The sequence below is a fragment of the Leptonychotes weddellii genome, chromosome 1 (genome assembly GCF_054177405.1).
Source record: "Leptonychotes weddellii isolate Sample4059 chromosome 1, ASM5417740v2, whole genome shotgun sequence".
Classification (NCBI taxonomy): Eukaryota; Metazoa; Chordata; class Mammalia; order Carnivora; family Phocidae; genus Leptonychotes; species Leptonychotes weddellii.
Genome location: NC_138369.1, coordinates 119,315,145 through 119,330,796, shown reverse-complemented (window position 1 = coordinate 119,330,796; position 15,652 = coordinate 119,315,145). Strand labels below are relative to the sequence as shown.

At 39.3% G+C, this 15,652-nt stretch overlaps 1 protein-coding gene across 6 annotated transcripts in view; it reads right to left on the bottom strand.

The window, feature by feature from the left end:
- The window catches only part of VPS8 (VPS8 subunit of CORVET complex), a 244,539-nt gene that overhangs the window by 43,185 nt on the left and 185,702 nt on the right, over positions 1–15,652 (bottom strand). For 5 of the 6 annotated variants that reach the window (XM_081830850.1, XM_081830876.1, XM_081830874.1 and 2 more), the window contains 3 exons: positions 6,761–6,841; positions 4,971–5,140; positions 2,572–2,737 (listed from right to left, as the gene is read on the bottom strand). In XM_081830850.1, coding sequence (XP_081686976.1) covers positions 2,572–2,737; positions 4,971–5,140; positions 6,761–6,841 — 417 coding nt within the window. Of the gene's footprint in view, positions 1–1,653; positions 2,019–2,571; positions 2,738–4,970; positions 5,141–6,760; positions 6,842–15,652 lie in introns of those variants that run through there. The other variant, XM_081830885.1, reaches the window with a different exon arrangement.

Sequence of the window (15,652 nt, the reverse complement as noted above, 5' to 3'; positions counted from 1 at the left end):
AGAGAAAGCAAGTACAAGCAGGGGGAGCTGCAGAGATGAGGGAGAAGCCAGCTCCCCACCGAGCAGGGAGCCCTACATGGGGCTTGATCCCAGGACCCTGGGGTCATGACCTGAGCCGAAGGCAGACACTTAACCAACCGAGCCACCCAGGTGCACCATATCATCCTTGTTTCTCTGGTACAATCATCAGAGTAATTAATATGATTCCTGTTTACCACAGCAGCCTCACCTCATACCACTCACTCTCTCATATTGTTGGTCCAGTCATGCTCAATGTCTAGCTTCACAGCAGAGATGCTATGTTTTGTTCTATCTATATTGTTCCCTTGGCCTAGAGTATCCCTCATTCTACCTACCACTGCACCTAAATCTGTCTAGCTTACTTTCCTTTTTCCTTCAGGGGCAGCTAACATGGCACTTCCAGGAAGCCTTCCATAATTTCCCATGTTGATTAAGTCTACTCATTATCTGCTCTTACAGCATAGTTCATCTGCAAATACTTGTGGCATAATAAAAAATATATATATTTGGCCTTTGTCCCTGGTTTCTGGTACATAGCTCCTTAAACTCTTGGAATCTCTGGAGTGATAAGAGTGCCTTCTATATACTAATGGGATAACTGGTATCTCTGGACCCCTAGATAGCTTCAGGTTGTGGGTTAGTCACTACAAAGATCAGGCCATGCTTAGAGGGTGGGAACTTTCAGCTCTACCATCCCCTGTCCTGCCCCCCGATCCCCAACTTTTGGGGAGGGGAGAAGGGCTAGAGATTGAGTTTAATCACCAATGGCCAATGATTTAATCAATCATGCCTACATAATGAGACCTCTACAGAAACCCTGAAATGGCCAGGTTCAAGGAGATTTTGAGTTGGGGAACACACTGAGGTACTGCGGAGGTAGTGTGCTGGGAGAGGACATGGAAGCATCCTTCTCCTCTCCATACCTTGTCCTGCGCATTTTTTCCATTTGGCTGTTCCTGAGTTGGATCCTTTAATAAACAGGTAAATGTAAAGCATTTTCCTAAGTTCTAGGAGTTGCTCTAGTGAATTATCAAACTACAGGGGGGTTGATCATGGGAACATCTGAATCTGTCAAGTCAGCAAGAAGGGTGGGTAACTGGGGCATCCCATTTGCAACTGGTGTTTGAAGTGAGAGTAGTCTTGTGTGAATGAATCCTTAAACCTTTGGAATCTGATGCCAGCTCCTGGTAGTTAGTGTCAGAAGTGAATTATTGGACACCTGGCTGGTGTCCAGAGTATTGACAGAATTAGTGTCAGACCTGGTGTTGGAAAAGTTGCCACATATTTGGTGTCAGAAAGAACCTGTGTTTGTAACTTCACTGGTTACATACTCTACAAGACAAAATGTCTTGTCTACCACTGGACCCCAGCACTTGGCACAGTGCCTGGCAAACTGTGCCATACACACTGGATGAACAGAAACGAATGCCTACCACCAGAGTATAAAAATTCTGAACTGTTATCTGGGAGAAGCTAAGCCAGAGTTTTTTTCTGGGTCTGCTTCTTTTTTTTTTTTTAAGATTTTATTTATTTATTTGACAGAGAGAGACACAGCGAGAGAGGGAACACAAGCAGGGGGAGTGGGAGAGGGAGAAGCAGGCTTCCCGCCGAGCAGGGAGCCCAATGCGGGGCTCGATCCCAGGACCCTGGGATCATGACCTGAGCCGAAGGCAGACGCTTAACGACTGAACCACCCAGGCGCCCCTCTGGGTCTGCTTCTAAAACTGCACTGAAAGCTGATGAAACAGAGAGAAAATCAACAGGTTCAACTTTTCACGAAGTGATGTTAAGGCCAACTACAGGATAGGGGGCACAGAGGAAGGAGCAAAAACAGCAAATGTGACACCTCTTCTCACTCTGAAGAGGAGACGAATCGAGAACAGAATAATGATCAAGTCATGGCAGCTAGCAACAGCTCCTCCTTCACACTGGGCCCCTTGTGTTGTCAAGTTCTGCTCTCCCAAAAGTTAAGCAGGAGAGTTCAACCGCACTACTGCCTGCTTAAGAAGAAGAAAAGAGAGGCTGTAAAATGAACAGAAGTTGTATCTACTCCATTAGTCAGATTCCAAAGGCAGTGAAAATTTCTCAAATAAACACTACTGCATGCCGTTCTCTGAAGAAAGGTACCCAGCTGAGGAAACCATGCACAGAGCCTGTGTGTACTTCCCTTGTCCACTGGCCCCACTTCAGGGTGACAGCTACGCACTCTTCAGCACACAGACACTGTGAGGACTACAGCATTTGTACTTGCTGACCGCCTACTCGGTCAAAGGGTCTTCAGCCAACTCATGGGTGTACATCCCCTCTGTTCAACTAGATCTTAAGCTTTTGAAGGGCAGGAAATGTCTTCTCTTGCTCCTAAATCCCTGTTTTTCAATGTGGGGTAAAGAGGAGAAGCTCTTCAAATACTGAACCGGGCTGAACAGGAGAGGTCATGCACTGGATACCCATTAGGTAAATTTGTGGAGGCCTACAAGAAAAATGGGGCCAGGCCTGAAAGACACTGGTAAGAAAAGACTAACTCCGTGTTGCCATGAAAACAAGTCTTACCTGGGATGGGGCTGTCTTTCCCGTTTTAATTTCAGATGAATTTTCACTTAATTTCCCCACTTTGTTACTTGAGCTGCATTTGTAGCATGTCCATCTCGTCTGCCCCTCATTCTCTATGGTGCACTCTTTGTTTTGCAGACAGAATGAGTGATACAAATGGCCACAGCTGCAAAATGAAGGCAACCAATTTGCACTTTCCTCATCATAAAATCCACAAACATATGCTATGTTAGAGTGTATTTATAAGTGATAAAGATTTCCAATAAGCTGGAACGCACTAACTGTTATACAGTTAGGAAGAAAGGAAATTTACTTTTTGCTGTCCTCTCTTTTAAAATCCGGACACACATATTTGTACACTCAAGTTGTCAGTAGGAACAGAATCACAGTACTCTGACTGCAAACCACCTGGGAGATGACTTGAACTTCTGTTCATTTCTCAAACTATGAAATATTTTTAGATAGTATAAAAACGCAATTGGGGAAAATCATAATGATTTAAGTAGCTTGATGACAACATGAGTGGTCTGTCTCATCAAATCCAAGGCAACAGTTGTGATTTGATTAAGTATTTATGAAAATGTCAGTACTACATTAAATTCTTACACTATTCATAAGAAGAAATTCCCTGTTGATTACGAAATGAGCCTCCCAGAACTGAGTGTTGAATATAATTCTCAATCATCTATACGGATTCCTCCTCACTTCTCCAACCTGAAATGTTGGACCACCTCAGAAGTCAATTCTTTTCTATAGTCTTTCTCTACTCTTTCTCTTCTACAGCTATGCTTTGCTCCTTTGGTGATTACTTCCGGTTCCATAGCTTCACGATACCACCTACATGCAGATGGGATGTCTTATAGGCAACAGGTGTGTCAAACCAAATTCTTGATTTCCATCCTGCTCTACTCCCACTGCATGGCTCTCATCCAACCTTCCACATCTCAATAAAAAACAACCACATTCTTCCAGTTTCTGAGGCCAAAAACTTTGGCCTCATCCTTGACCATTCTCTTGCACACCTCACATCCAATCTATAAACAAATCTTATCAGCTCTACCTTCAAAATATATCCAGAATCCTACCATATCTTACTTCATTACTACCACCTTGGGCCATCTCTCACTTGGATTACTGCAACAACTTAACTGGTCTCCCTCCTTTCACTGTTGACCTTCTGTAGTCCATTCTCAACATACCAAAGTGATCCTTAAGACATAGGCCAAATCATGTCAAACCTATCCTCAACCATCCAATGGCTTCTCATCTCAGAGTAGAACTTTTAACTCTTTATAATGACCCAGTTCCTACGTGATTTGGCCTGTTCTTCCTCTGAAGCCATCTCTTATCATCTTCCCTTTCCTTCACTCTGCTCTGTCAACACAAGCCTACCCACTCACTACTCCTCAAGTTCACCGATATGCTCCAGCTTCATGGTTTCTGCACTTGCTGATTCTCTGCCTGGGGCACTCTCTCCCTGATACTGCATGGCCACTTCCCTTCCGTCTTTATTCAAATGTCACTAAACTAGTGAGGCGTTCCCTAATTACTCTTTCGAAATTAGTAGCTCCCAACATTCCTTTACACCATATTTTATTTTATTCCAGGTGATTATTACATTTTTATTAATTTTTAAATTGTCTGTTATTAAGTCACCGTATCAGTGATGCTTTCCCTGATCACTCTATATAAACATATCTTCCCCCACCAAACACTGTTCTCATTTAACATGTCTTATTTTTTTCCACCATAGTCACCAGCAGGCATTTTACTTGTTTGTCTGTCCCCACTACTAGGAGGTAAACTCCATGAGAACAGATCCTTTGTTCTGTTCATACTGTACCCTATCCCTTTGACCAGTGCCTGGCATACAGTATGAGCTCAATAAATATGTGTTGAATGAGTGGACTCCGTGTGATGAGAACTTCTTCCCCTTCCAACCATCAAATCTACCAATCTTCCTGTGTCTATAATAATAGAAGTTAAAACACTTACATAATGCTTACTATATGTCAGCATGATTACAGGTGTCTTATGTAATTTATTTCCTTTAATCTTCACAAAACCCTAAGGAAAAGGTATCATTATTATCCCAATTTACAGATGAGGAAACTAAGATGTAAAGAGATGAAATAACATGTCCAAAGTCTCACAGGAAGTAAGTGGTAGAATCAGGATTTGAACTCAAAAAGTTTGGCTCCAGAGTCCATCTTCTACTGTCTCCACCCATACAGTCTCCCAACCCCTACACAGAATGTTAAGGTCTCTGACAGGAACTTTGCCTTGTTTTGTTCACTGCTAGAATGATTGCCTAGGGCTGTGTATCCATGTGTATCCCTGCCTGGTAATACCATACATGTTACACACCATATGTGTAACATTTCCTTTCTCTTGCTTACCTAAAGACAATGATTTCATCAGCCATTTCTTGGCGTCTCTTGTACTGCTGCAAACATATAGAGCAGTAATCCTGCTTGGGATTCAGTCCTCTGGTGACTGAAGCTCTCAGGTTACACAATGACCAATGGAGATCTTGGTTTAGAAGGCTAGTAGTTGTTTCCAGCAGGGTCTATGAAAGACCAAAACAACAAACACACACACACATACACAAATGGTTCATTAAGTGAAAGAGACAGAGGGGGTGAGGGAGGAATAGCACTGTTGAGTTTTCAGCCACAAACAACTGAAGTTAGAATATACTATGAAGGCACACCACTGATCAAACAAACACCAAATACTCCCAAACTTAAGTGGTTAACTTTGCTGTGCAAGTAATGGCAACTGCCTACATTAAGATTCTCAAAATACTTATTAAAAGGCTGTTATTAGTTTCTACCGAGCAACGTGTGCTCTGCCATTCTGTGGCTTAATTCAGTACTGATGGCTTTCGAATGACTAGATAAAGCCAAACCTATTTATTTACTACATTTCTATACTAAGTTCCCTCTGAATGACTCAAAGCGTTAATAAACAACCAAAAAATCCCATTTTTTTGTTTGCTTTTTGTTTTTAATAGAAACTGCATCTGTGGCAATATTTCAAATAACCTTTCACTGAAAAAGCTAATGGCCATCACTCAGTTTTCATCTCCCTTGGGCAGAGAGATCACATTTTCCTAATCAGCACTTACAAGTCATTTGAATCTACTTAAGACTGTGACATCTGTCAGTAAGCCACATAAAGACATTTTCACAGCTATCACATTAAGTCCTTTTAAGGCTCTGTGTGCTTGTGAAGTATTGTTTTTACACTACCTAATTCTCAACATTCATATATATCATTTAGATGTGCAGTCCCAAATGGGAAGACATACTGCCCATCCTCCTTGCTAGTCCTTTAATTTTATCTGTAATGCAGAATTTTTAGGTCTAACGGTCTTACCACTGCAATTCTTTCCAATCAACCCCATCTTTTCCTCCTCTTCGAAGAGTCTGCAAAAACTTGCTGCCTTGCCCTCAGCTTCCCTTCTGCCAACATGGAGTCCAGGCCTGCAGGGGTGTCTGTTTCACTGGGTACACTGAGCAAAACTGTTCTTAAACACCCTAAGAAAAGCTCTGTCACCCCCAATTTTTCTTTTCTTCTCTTGGATTATTAAGAAAGTAGATACTGTATCTAACATGCCTAAATGGTGCTTTTCCTAGGTGGCTTCATGAGTCACTTTGATGTATACTAAGAAAAAAAATCTGTATACCATGCTGGCTCCTATTGGGAACTAATGCTATAGACAGTTCTGAGTTAAAGGAAAACTAATGACCATTTTTGGTTAGTGGCAACTATCTGCTTCAGAATGTTTAAAAGAAAAGGAATTTTTTTTTTTTTTTTTGGCAATTTTCTATACTCAGGCTGACTCTTTCTTTTCATGGGTTACATCTTTGCGTTAAATTATTTTTCCAGAAAGTTTCTTACACTTTTCATTTGGAAAAAAAAGAGCTGTTCCATTGCTAATGAATCAAATAAATGAGTCCAAATTTGATGCATTTCCACATTCTAGAATGTGTGTGTGTGTGTGTGTGTGTGTGTATACATAGATACACCAAGAGATTTAAAAACTTTTTAAAAAGCATACACTTCAATCTACCAAACTTCCATTAAATAGACAGGAATTTTTGAAGAAAAAGTATAGGTGCAAAGAAAAAAGAAATAGCTTTTTTTTACCTTAGGACAGCCTTAGAAATAGAAAGTAGCTTACTTGTTCATAGTTAAAGGTATCCAACATTCCCAGAATAAGTCCCTGGATTTCTCCAAGTTTTCCTTTTCCATAAACTGGATCCTAATTAGAAAAAAGTTGCAAAAATTTATAATTCTGTTCTTGGTATTTTAAGATTAATATATAAGTTATCTGGAACGCCGAATACCCAAACATTTTCCCACAGTCACAAAGTATTTTTTCTTCTATGAACCTTTCAGGGGAAATGCATATCGGTTTCCCTCTGGCCATCACGAATATTTTGAAAAGGTAAATAAAATTTAAGTGGTACAAGCCCCTTACTTAACAATCTTTTTTGCAAGTCTCATTAAAGTTCACCCTGGTTTTGTTTCGGCAAGAAGCTTCCTCTCCTTCATATTAAACATCACCTGTCTCTCTCTGCACCCTTATTTATCTGCTACATTAAAACCAACATTCACCTGAATATCAGAACCTGTCCAACAACCCTTCCTGTGACCCACATGGGGCCACCTCCTGGCCCCCATCAACTAAATTGCTTCAGTTTAGGAGACAAGACTTCAGTTTAGTAGATTAGTTTCTGGATCCAAGCAGCAGCTTTCAGTTTTCCAAAGCTTTTTTCAATCAAATTACTACTGATAAACAACAGACACCTAGACACCCACTCTCTCCTCCACTGCTTTTCCATTGAGGTATGCCAAGTAACTTGTTTATTATGTACAATTTGGAAAACACTGAAGTGTACAGAAACAAATAATAAAACAGACAAAAAAACCCCCCACAAATCCAGCCACACAGAGATAAACACTATTGATATTCTGATGCACATTTTTTCTAGTTTTGTTTCTGGGAAAGGAGAGAAAGCGTAAGGGAGACAGATGTATTTCTTAGGTAGAGAATTTGAGTATTTTACATACTTTCATGATAGTATATTGTGAGCAGTATCATCAAATTATTTCCTAACAGCCATAGAGTATGAATCACGTGAAAATACCACGTGTCATTCAACCATTCTCTCTTGTTGGACATTTAAGTTTGCCTCCCCCTTCCCAAATCCCACTCATGACTGTTAAATGCTGGTAGCTGTAAATTTTGGTCTGAATCTCTGATTCTTTCTTTAGAGGAGATTTCTAGAAAGGAAATTACAGATTCAAAGAAGATTATTATGGGTATTGATATATACTGCCAAATTGCTCTACCACAAAGTCATATTATGCAACTTTTATCTCCATCAGCGTATTTGTGTGCTCATTTTACTGTACCTTTGGCTAGGCTGAGAATTATAATTAAAACGTTGCTAATAACTGAGTATGTCAAGTCTATTACGTTACTCTAATATGAGGTTATGTCTGACATAAGCGACTCTCCCATGCCAAAAAGGGGAGTCCAACTCTACAGCAACGATGAAAATAGCTGCTATTTATATGTGCCATATCATTACATTCCTTCCAGAACATTTATAAATGAAGAAATTCAAGCTCAGAAAGGCTAAGTAAAAAAAAAAAAAAAAAAAAAAAAAGGCTAAGTAAAATTCCCTAAGATCACAGAACTAGTAAGCAGATACACTGGGATTTGAATCTAGGTACTTCAGAAACCATGTATTTTTTTTTTTTAAGATGTATTCATTTTAGAGAATGAGTGAGCACGCAGTGGGGAGGGGCAGAGGGAGAGGGAGAGAGAAATCCATGCAGACTCTGTGCTGAGCCCCCCAACATGGGCCTCGATCCCACAACCCCGAGACCACGACCCGAGTCGAAATCAAAAGTTTGACCCCCAAAGGACTGTGCTACCCAGGCACACCAGAAACCATGCTTTTAATTAACATGTTATATTGGTCTCCCCAGTATAGATACATAAACTAATAAAGTAAATAATAAGCTAATGTTTGCTGGAAAATACGGGTAACATTCTGGTTACTTCTTAGGGAGTGGTTGTTATTAAAATCCTGGTGCATTAGGGGCACCTGGGTGGCTCAGTCGGTTAAGCATACGCCTTAGGCTCAGGTCATGATCCTGGGGTCCTGGGATGGAGCCCTTCATGAGGCTCCATGCTCAGCGGAGAGTCTGCTCCTTCCTCTGCCCCCTGCTGCTTATGCATGCTCTCTCTCTCTCTCTCTCTCAAATAAATAAAATCTTAAAAAAAAAATCTTGGTGCGTTAAAAGTAATTGTGAGTTCAGATGTTTAGACAAGACTGTAAAGCAGGAAAAACATATGAGAGAGGTTCAGAAATATGAGAAGAAATCTTGTCTTCCTGCTCTTATAGCACATAGTCGGAGTATTTACTTCTTTTTCTCTTTTAGACTCTGATGATGGCTCTTGGAAGACTGGGTGAGTAGTTTCTAACCAAGATCAGTTTTTAGTACTTTTCGTTGGTCTAGAGCAACACAAGATTGTCTGCCATAGGTTCCTGGTCTCTGCTGCTGAGGTTATGCTTGAGAAATGAAAGGCACAGAAAAACTCTGTATTTGTGTACTAATTAACACGTTTACAAGTTTGGATTAAACCATCACTGAAGCTTAACGGGGACATTTTCCGTTTCACAGCTAGAGAATGTGTCACTAAGGTAAAGATACCTGTCAAACATGTGCAGACCATTTATAAAGGGCCAGACCTTAGATATCTCAGACTAATCTTTTATTAGAAAAACAACTCAGGCCATATACTCACCAGATAATTTTTTCTTTTAATTTTTTTTTTTTGCATGGAGATAGATCCTTGTTAATGCTTCTGAACTTAATTATGCTTAATTATGCTTTTGGTCAGCTCTTAATAAATACAGCTATTTCTCAAAGTATCAAGGGAGAGTGTAATACCTTTTTATAAAAAGCACATTATATTATCTACTGTAATACGTGCATTCAATACACTAACATAGCTCTAGCACAGAAAAGCTCTGTCACTTGTTTCTGATAAGGATGGTTTGGAGACTAAAAAGGTCTTTAAAAGGTTAAATTCTGGGAAAAGGAAGAAATCTTTATAGGTCATGTCTATATTTGTATCAGTCCATTTCACTTTAATATGCATAATTTAAAGGCAAAATCATGAAAATTACCTCATGCTGGGACAACACATAAATTATAAAGTGCAAAAGGGAGCTCAAGGCTTCTAGCACAGCATGTACACAATCCACTAGCTTTTCAAATTATTTTCCAAAGATGTCAGATTCTTCAGCAATGAATAACTGCTGAGGTTTCTCTTCAACTTATTTGTAAACCATAAAAGAAGAGTACACTTGGGCACTTCACGGAAACCTGGTTTTTAAAAAGCTCTTTAGAAAAAGATGGATGGCCACTTTTCCCTGCTCTTGCTTTCTGGGACCTACTGTAGCATGTATGTGGTTTGTTTTGTAATTAAAATCTTTCCCAATCAAGCATTACTTTAAAATATGAATAATGCCCTCAGTAGGTCAGCATTATAAATCATTTGTTTGCTTTAATTTCCTCAGTAAGACAGTCACAAACAGCTTCTCAGAAGCCAAGAATTACTTTTTGCCATAGAGGAAAGCTCAATAAAAGCAAACTGTGAAGGCAGAATCTATATAACATAAATATGGTCCCTTAAAAACACTCCCAACTAACCTAACATTTACTGTTCATGGAAGAAGGCTGCACAATTCAGGTTCCAAGCATCAGTCTGAATAAATATTTAGAGGTCAAGAAGATCTTTGAGAACCTCCTATCATGAGAACATCTCCTCTGGAAAAACAGTAACTGTCTGAGCAACTGCTCAGTCTAAATAACTGTTACTCCCTCTCTTCTCTCCAGGGGACCTGATAAAGGGAGGTGGATCTGAAATACGCCAGGGCTGATGGTAGGTACAGAAGGCCTAAACTTTGGAGTTGGAAGACCTAGGTTCATGTTCTAGCTATGGCCACTTAATAACTGAGTAAGCTAAGGAAAGGTATTTAATGTGGCACTTTCCTCACGAGCAACGTGGGGATCTCACTACTTCCCCAGCTTAATGTACACAGAGGTGAAAGGAGATAAAGAACACAAAAGTGCTTTATGAACTGCTGAGAACTACTGAGGTGATTGAGCCAGCTAATATTTATCGAGTATATACTATGTTCCATGTACTCTGCTGAAACACAGGAAATAATCTAGAAAATATTCTAGTGGAGAACACTTGGCAGTGGATTAGAAACTGGGACTAATGAAAAAAAATGATGACAAGGGACAAGATAAAAACAAGAACAAAAACAAAAAACCACCCCAAAACCTAAGAACATAAAAACTCCTGGTTAGAGTAGCTGATAACAGATATAACAGATCAACTACTTGAAACACATAATCTACCAAAACTCACACAAGGAGAAATAGATAATAAACAGGCCTGGGTCTCTTAACCAAATTGAATCCTTAAGTAATAACATTTCAAAATAGAAGGCATCAGGCCCACATAGTTTCACTGGTTTATTCCACCAAATATTTAGGAAGAAATTATACCAATATCCTACAATCTATTTCAGAAAACAGAAGCAGAGGGAACACTTCCTAACTCATTTGATGAGGCCAGCATTACCCAGACAAAACCAAAGACAATCTCAATCAAAATGCTGGCGAGTTACTTTGTGGATAGAGACAATATGATTCTACAGTTTATATGGAAAGGCAAAAGACCCAAAATAGCTAACACAATATTGAAGAAGGACAAAGTCAGAGGACTGATACTACCTGATTTTCAGATTTACAAAGCAGCTGCAATAATCAAGATAATGTGGCACTGGCAAAAGACCAAACAAATAGATAACTGGAAAAGAAGAGAGCACTCAGAAATAAACCCCCATAAATATAGTCAACTGAGCAAAGGCTATTCAATGAAGAAAGGAATAGTCTTTTCAACAAACGGTGCTGGAGCTGGAACAACTGGACATCCACATGTAGAAAAATTACTCTAGACACTGCCCTTATATCTTTCATAAAAATTAAATCAAAATGGATCACAGACCTAAAATGTAAAATGCAGAACTATAAACTTCTAGAACATGGGAAAAAAATCTAAGTGACCTTGGGTTTGATGATGAGTTTTTAGATACAACACTAAATACATAATCCATGAAAAAAGTCCCTGAAAAGTTGGATCTCATTAAAATTAAAAAAAACCCTCCACTTAATGAAAAGACACTGTTGAGAGAATGAAAAGACAAGCTACCAACTGGGAGAAATATGTGTAAAACATATCTGACAAAAACTTGTATAAAAAATATACAAAGAACTCTTAAAACTCAACAATTAAAAAACATAAACAACCCAAATAATGGGGATACACGGATGGCAAGTGAGCACATAAAAAGGTGTTCAAAGTAACTGTTCATTAGGGAACTGCATATTAAAACAGTAAGACCACTACACACCTATTAGAATGGTTAAAATCCAAAACACTGGATTTATGGACATTTGCTTTATAGCCCAAAGAACAGTCTATCTTGGTAAATATTCCATGTACAACTTGAGAAGAATGTGTATTCTGCTGTTATAGTTGATACGTAAATGTCAACTAGGTCAAAGTGGGTAAAATTGTTTGGCAGAAATGTGTTGTCATCTTTATTTTTATTCCTGTCTTTTTTCTCTGGCTGCTTTTAAGCTTTTCTGTTAATACCTGATTTTGAACAACTATGATGTGCCTTGTAGTTTTCCTCATATTGCTCAGGTTTGGGATTATTGATCTGTGTGCTAATAGTTCTCAATAAATCTGAAAAATATTCAGCCAATATTTCTTCAAGTATTTTTTTTTTCTGACATCCTGTTTTCAGGATTCCAAGGACACATATTTTGGGCTGCTTCAAATTGTCCCAGAGTTCACGAATTCTTTTTTTTTTAATTCACTTTTCTCTGTTTCATTTTGCATAGTCTGTATTGCTAGGTTTTCAAATTCACTTATCTTTTCTTCTGCTTTGGTGTCCTTGTCTGCTAATTCTAATATCCAATGTCATATCTGGGTTTCATTTTCCAGCTTTTTCGAATAGCTTGTAATTTTTGATTCAATGTCATATACTATAAATTTTACACTGTTGGGACCTGGATATTTTTGTATTCCTAGGAATATTTTTAATCTTTGTTCTGGGATGCAGTTAAATTACTTGGAAAGTATGATCCTTTCAGGTCTTGCTATTAAGATTTGCAAGGCATGACTGGAGCTATGTGTAGTCTAGGGCCTTTTCCCATTATTGAGTACTTCTGAGTACTCTACCCCATGTTCTGTGTATTATGAGGTCTTCATTCTAGTCTTGCTGTTGGCCCTGTGTGAGTTCAAGTATTATTCCCTCTGAACCTTCCAGGTGGTTCTTTCCTTGGCCTAGCTAGTTTCCTCAGATCAAGCACTTATACTTGAGAGGGGGGCCTTCTGCACATCTCCAGAGTTCTCTTGCCTGGTACTTGCCTGCAAACTCTGGCCACCTCGGTCTCTCGATTCTCAGCTCCATCTCCTCAAAGCAATGAATATGTTGGAAACTGGCTGGGATCCCCCTTCCTGCACTATTGCCTAGAAAGTCTCTCAAGACGTTAAGCTGGGGCAAACATAGGGCTTACCTTGTCTGGTTCCTGTCTCTTAGTTATCAGTGACCTTTATTGCCTGATATCCAGTTTTTTGAAAACATTTCATATACTTTGTCCAATTTTTTGGTTGTTTCAAGCAAGGGGGCAAATCCGGTCTCTGTTACTCTATTTTGGTTCAGAAGTGGAATCCCTCCACCCTTGACTTTTATTCACTCTAAAAATATTTAGTTCCTACCATATGTCAGGTGCCTCTGGGCTAGGTAATGGTGATAGAGTACTAGCAAAGTAAAGTCTTATTCCGAAGGTCCTTCCATTCTAATGGTAAATAAAAATCGGTAAATAGACCTGATTCTTAAATGTTTCCAAGAACTCCACTTTTAGCCTTCTGCTTTTCTCGCTAATTCGTTTCCTCCTAAAGTTCACCTAGTTTCAAGAACTGAACTACCACTTCCGTGTTGACAACTTCCAAGTCTATGTCTCCACTTTTACCTCTTCCCATAAAGTCCAGTCTCATATTTCCCCACTGCTCATTGTTAGTCACATGAAACATGAGTTCTTATGTTTCCCTACCTCTAAACATCAGAAAGTCAAGTGGATTCTACTAATTTCCAAATCCATCTTCTCCTAGCCGTTCTATGCAACTCGATTAACAAACTTTGAGTACCTATTACATTCTGGGTATTTCTAGGCCTTCAGTCTTGATCCCTTCCAATTTATCCTGTATAACATATTGGCTGAATGATTTTTCTAAAGAGAATCGTCATCCCATCATTCCTCTGCTTAAAATCCTTTGATGAGAATCTCCTAATGTTAAAATTAAATCCGAAGTCCTACCTTATGTTTCACAAAGCAATTAAGAACACAGTCCCTGCCAGTCTCTCAAATTTCAGCTCCGTGACTCACCTTTATTCTTGTCCTATGTTCCAAGCATACTTAACACTTGCAACTCCTCCAAATGTACCATGTTTTACCTCACATTCTTTGTATATATAGTTCACTCTCCTTAGAATAGTCCTATCTCCTTTTTCCCCCTAATTCCTTTAGGCTATTTAAGATTCAGTTCAGACATTTCCTCCTCCAGGAAATCTTCCCAAATTCCCCAGTCTGTTTCAGATATACTTTTATTGGTACTCCTTTGACTAGATATATTCAGAAACCCAACTCATTCCAACTTATTAAAAAAACATAACTATTGTAAAGATACTGGGCTGTTTCAAGGATCCAAGCAAAGGAATGCAGGCGAGCCTTTAGAACTACAATGAAGGACTCAAATGCCATTAGGCATCAAATGCCACGTCTCCTCTCCCTGTGTCTTGAATCCTCTCCTGATGTCTTCTCTTCTTCATGCATCTTGTCTATTCTCCTCTTTGTGTGTCTGCTTTACTTTTCTCCTTCTCTCTGTAACTTTTTTTACTATTTCAGCCACATGATGGAAGAGCAGTCACTGTCAGTTGCTGAACTTTGTACCTTATATAACGTAGAGACCTGAAGAGAGGCTCATTCGTCCTTTTCAAGTCTAGTTCTATAATTTCCTGGAAAAGGCACCGACTGGCCCTGCTTAGGCCAGTTGCTCACCCTGAGTCAATCTAGTGGAGTCAGGGTCCTGCTGTCAGATGCTGCTCCTGCTGTAATCACATGGCCTGAAAATGCAGGGATAAAGTGGCAATCACCCTATGTGGGGTTCACAGCAGAGAATCCTTCAGGTGATCACCATTACTTGCTTAGAGCCCAAAGAATAGTTACATCAGAACATTTTCTGTCTCTCATAAAAGCTCTTTTAGGACAAGAGCTAAGCATTTCATCTATATAGGAAATGACCAAACAGGGTAACATATAATTAATAAACAAATTAGTTAACTCCTCACAAGACCAGGCACTAAAACAACTGAAAAGCTTACACGATGTAATAGGAAAGAGCGTAAGTTAGGAGGTGAGAGACTTCTGTGGTAGCCCGGGTTCTGCCACTAACAGCAGACCAAGTACTAACTTTTCTATACTTCAGTTTGGTCCTTCATCAACAGAAATTTCTGTAGTAGCCCTACCTACCTGAAGAGATTGTTGTGAGCTTCAAATGAGATACTATCTGTGAAAGCACCTTGAAAAAAATAAAAATCTCTATACAAGTATAAGGTAGAGTTATTATTATAGTAATCACAAACATGCAAAAGAGTAATTTAAGAAAGAGCATACCCTCCTGGTTAGTGAGAGTAGAAGGTGGAAGGTACCTTTTCTACCACTGAAGGTAGAAAATGCTCAGAATACAATTCAAATGAATGCCAAAAAAAATAAAAAAATAAAGTAAGTGCCAATGTAACTCAAAATAAAGTGAAGATTTTCTACGGGCGCCTGGGTGGCTCAGTTGGTTAAGCGACTGCCTTCGGCTCAGGTCATGATCCTGGAGTCCCGGGATCGAGTCCCGCAT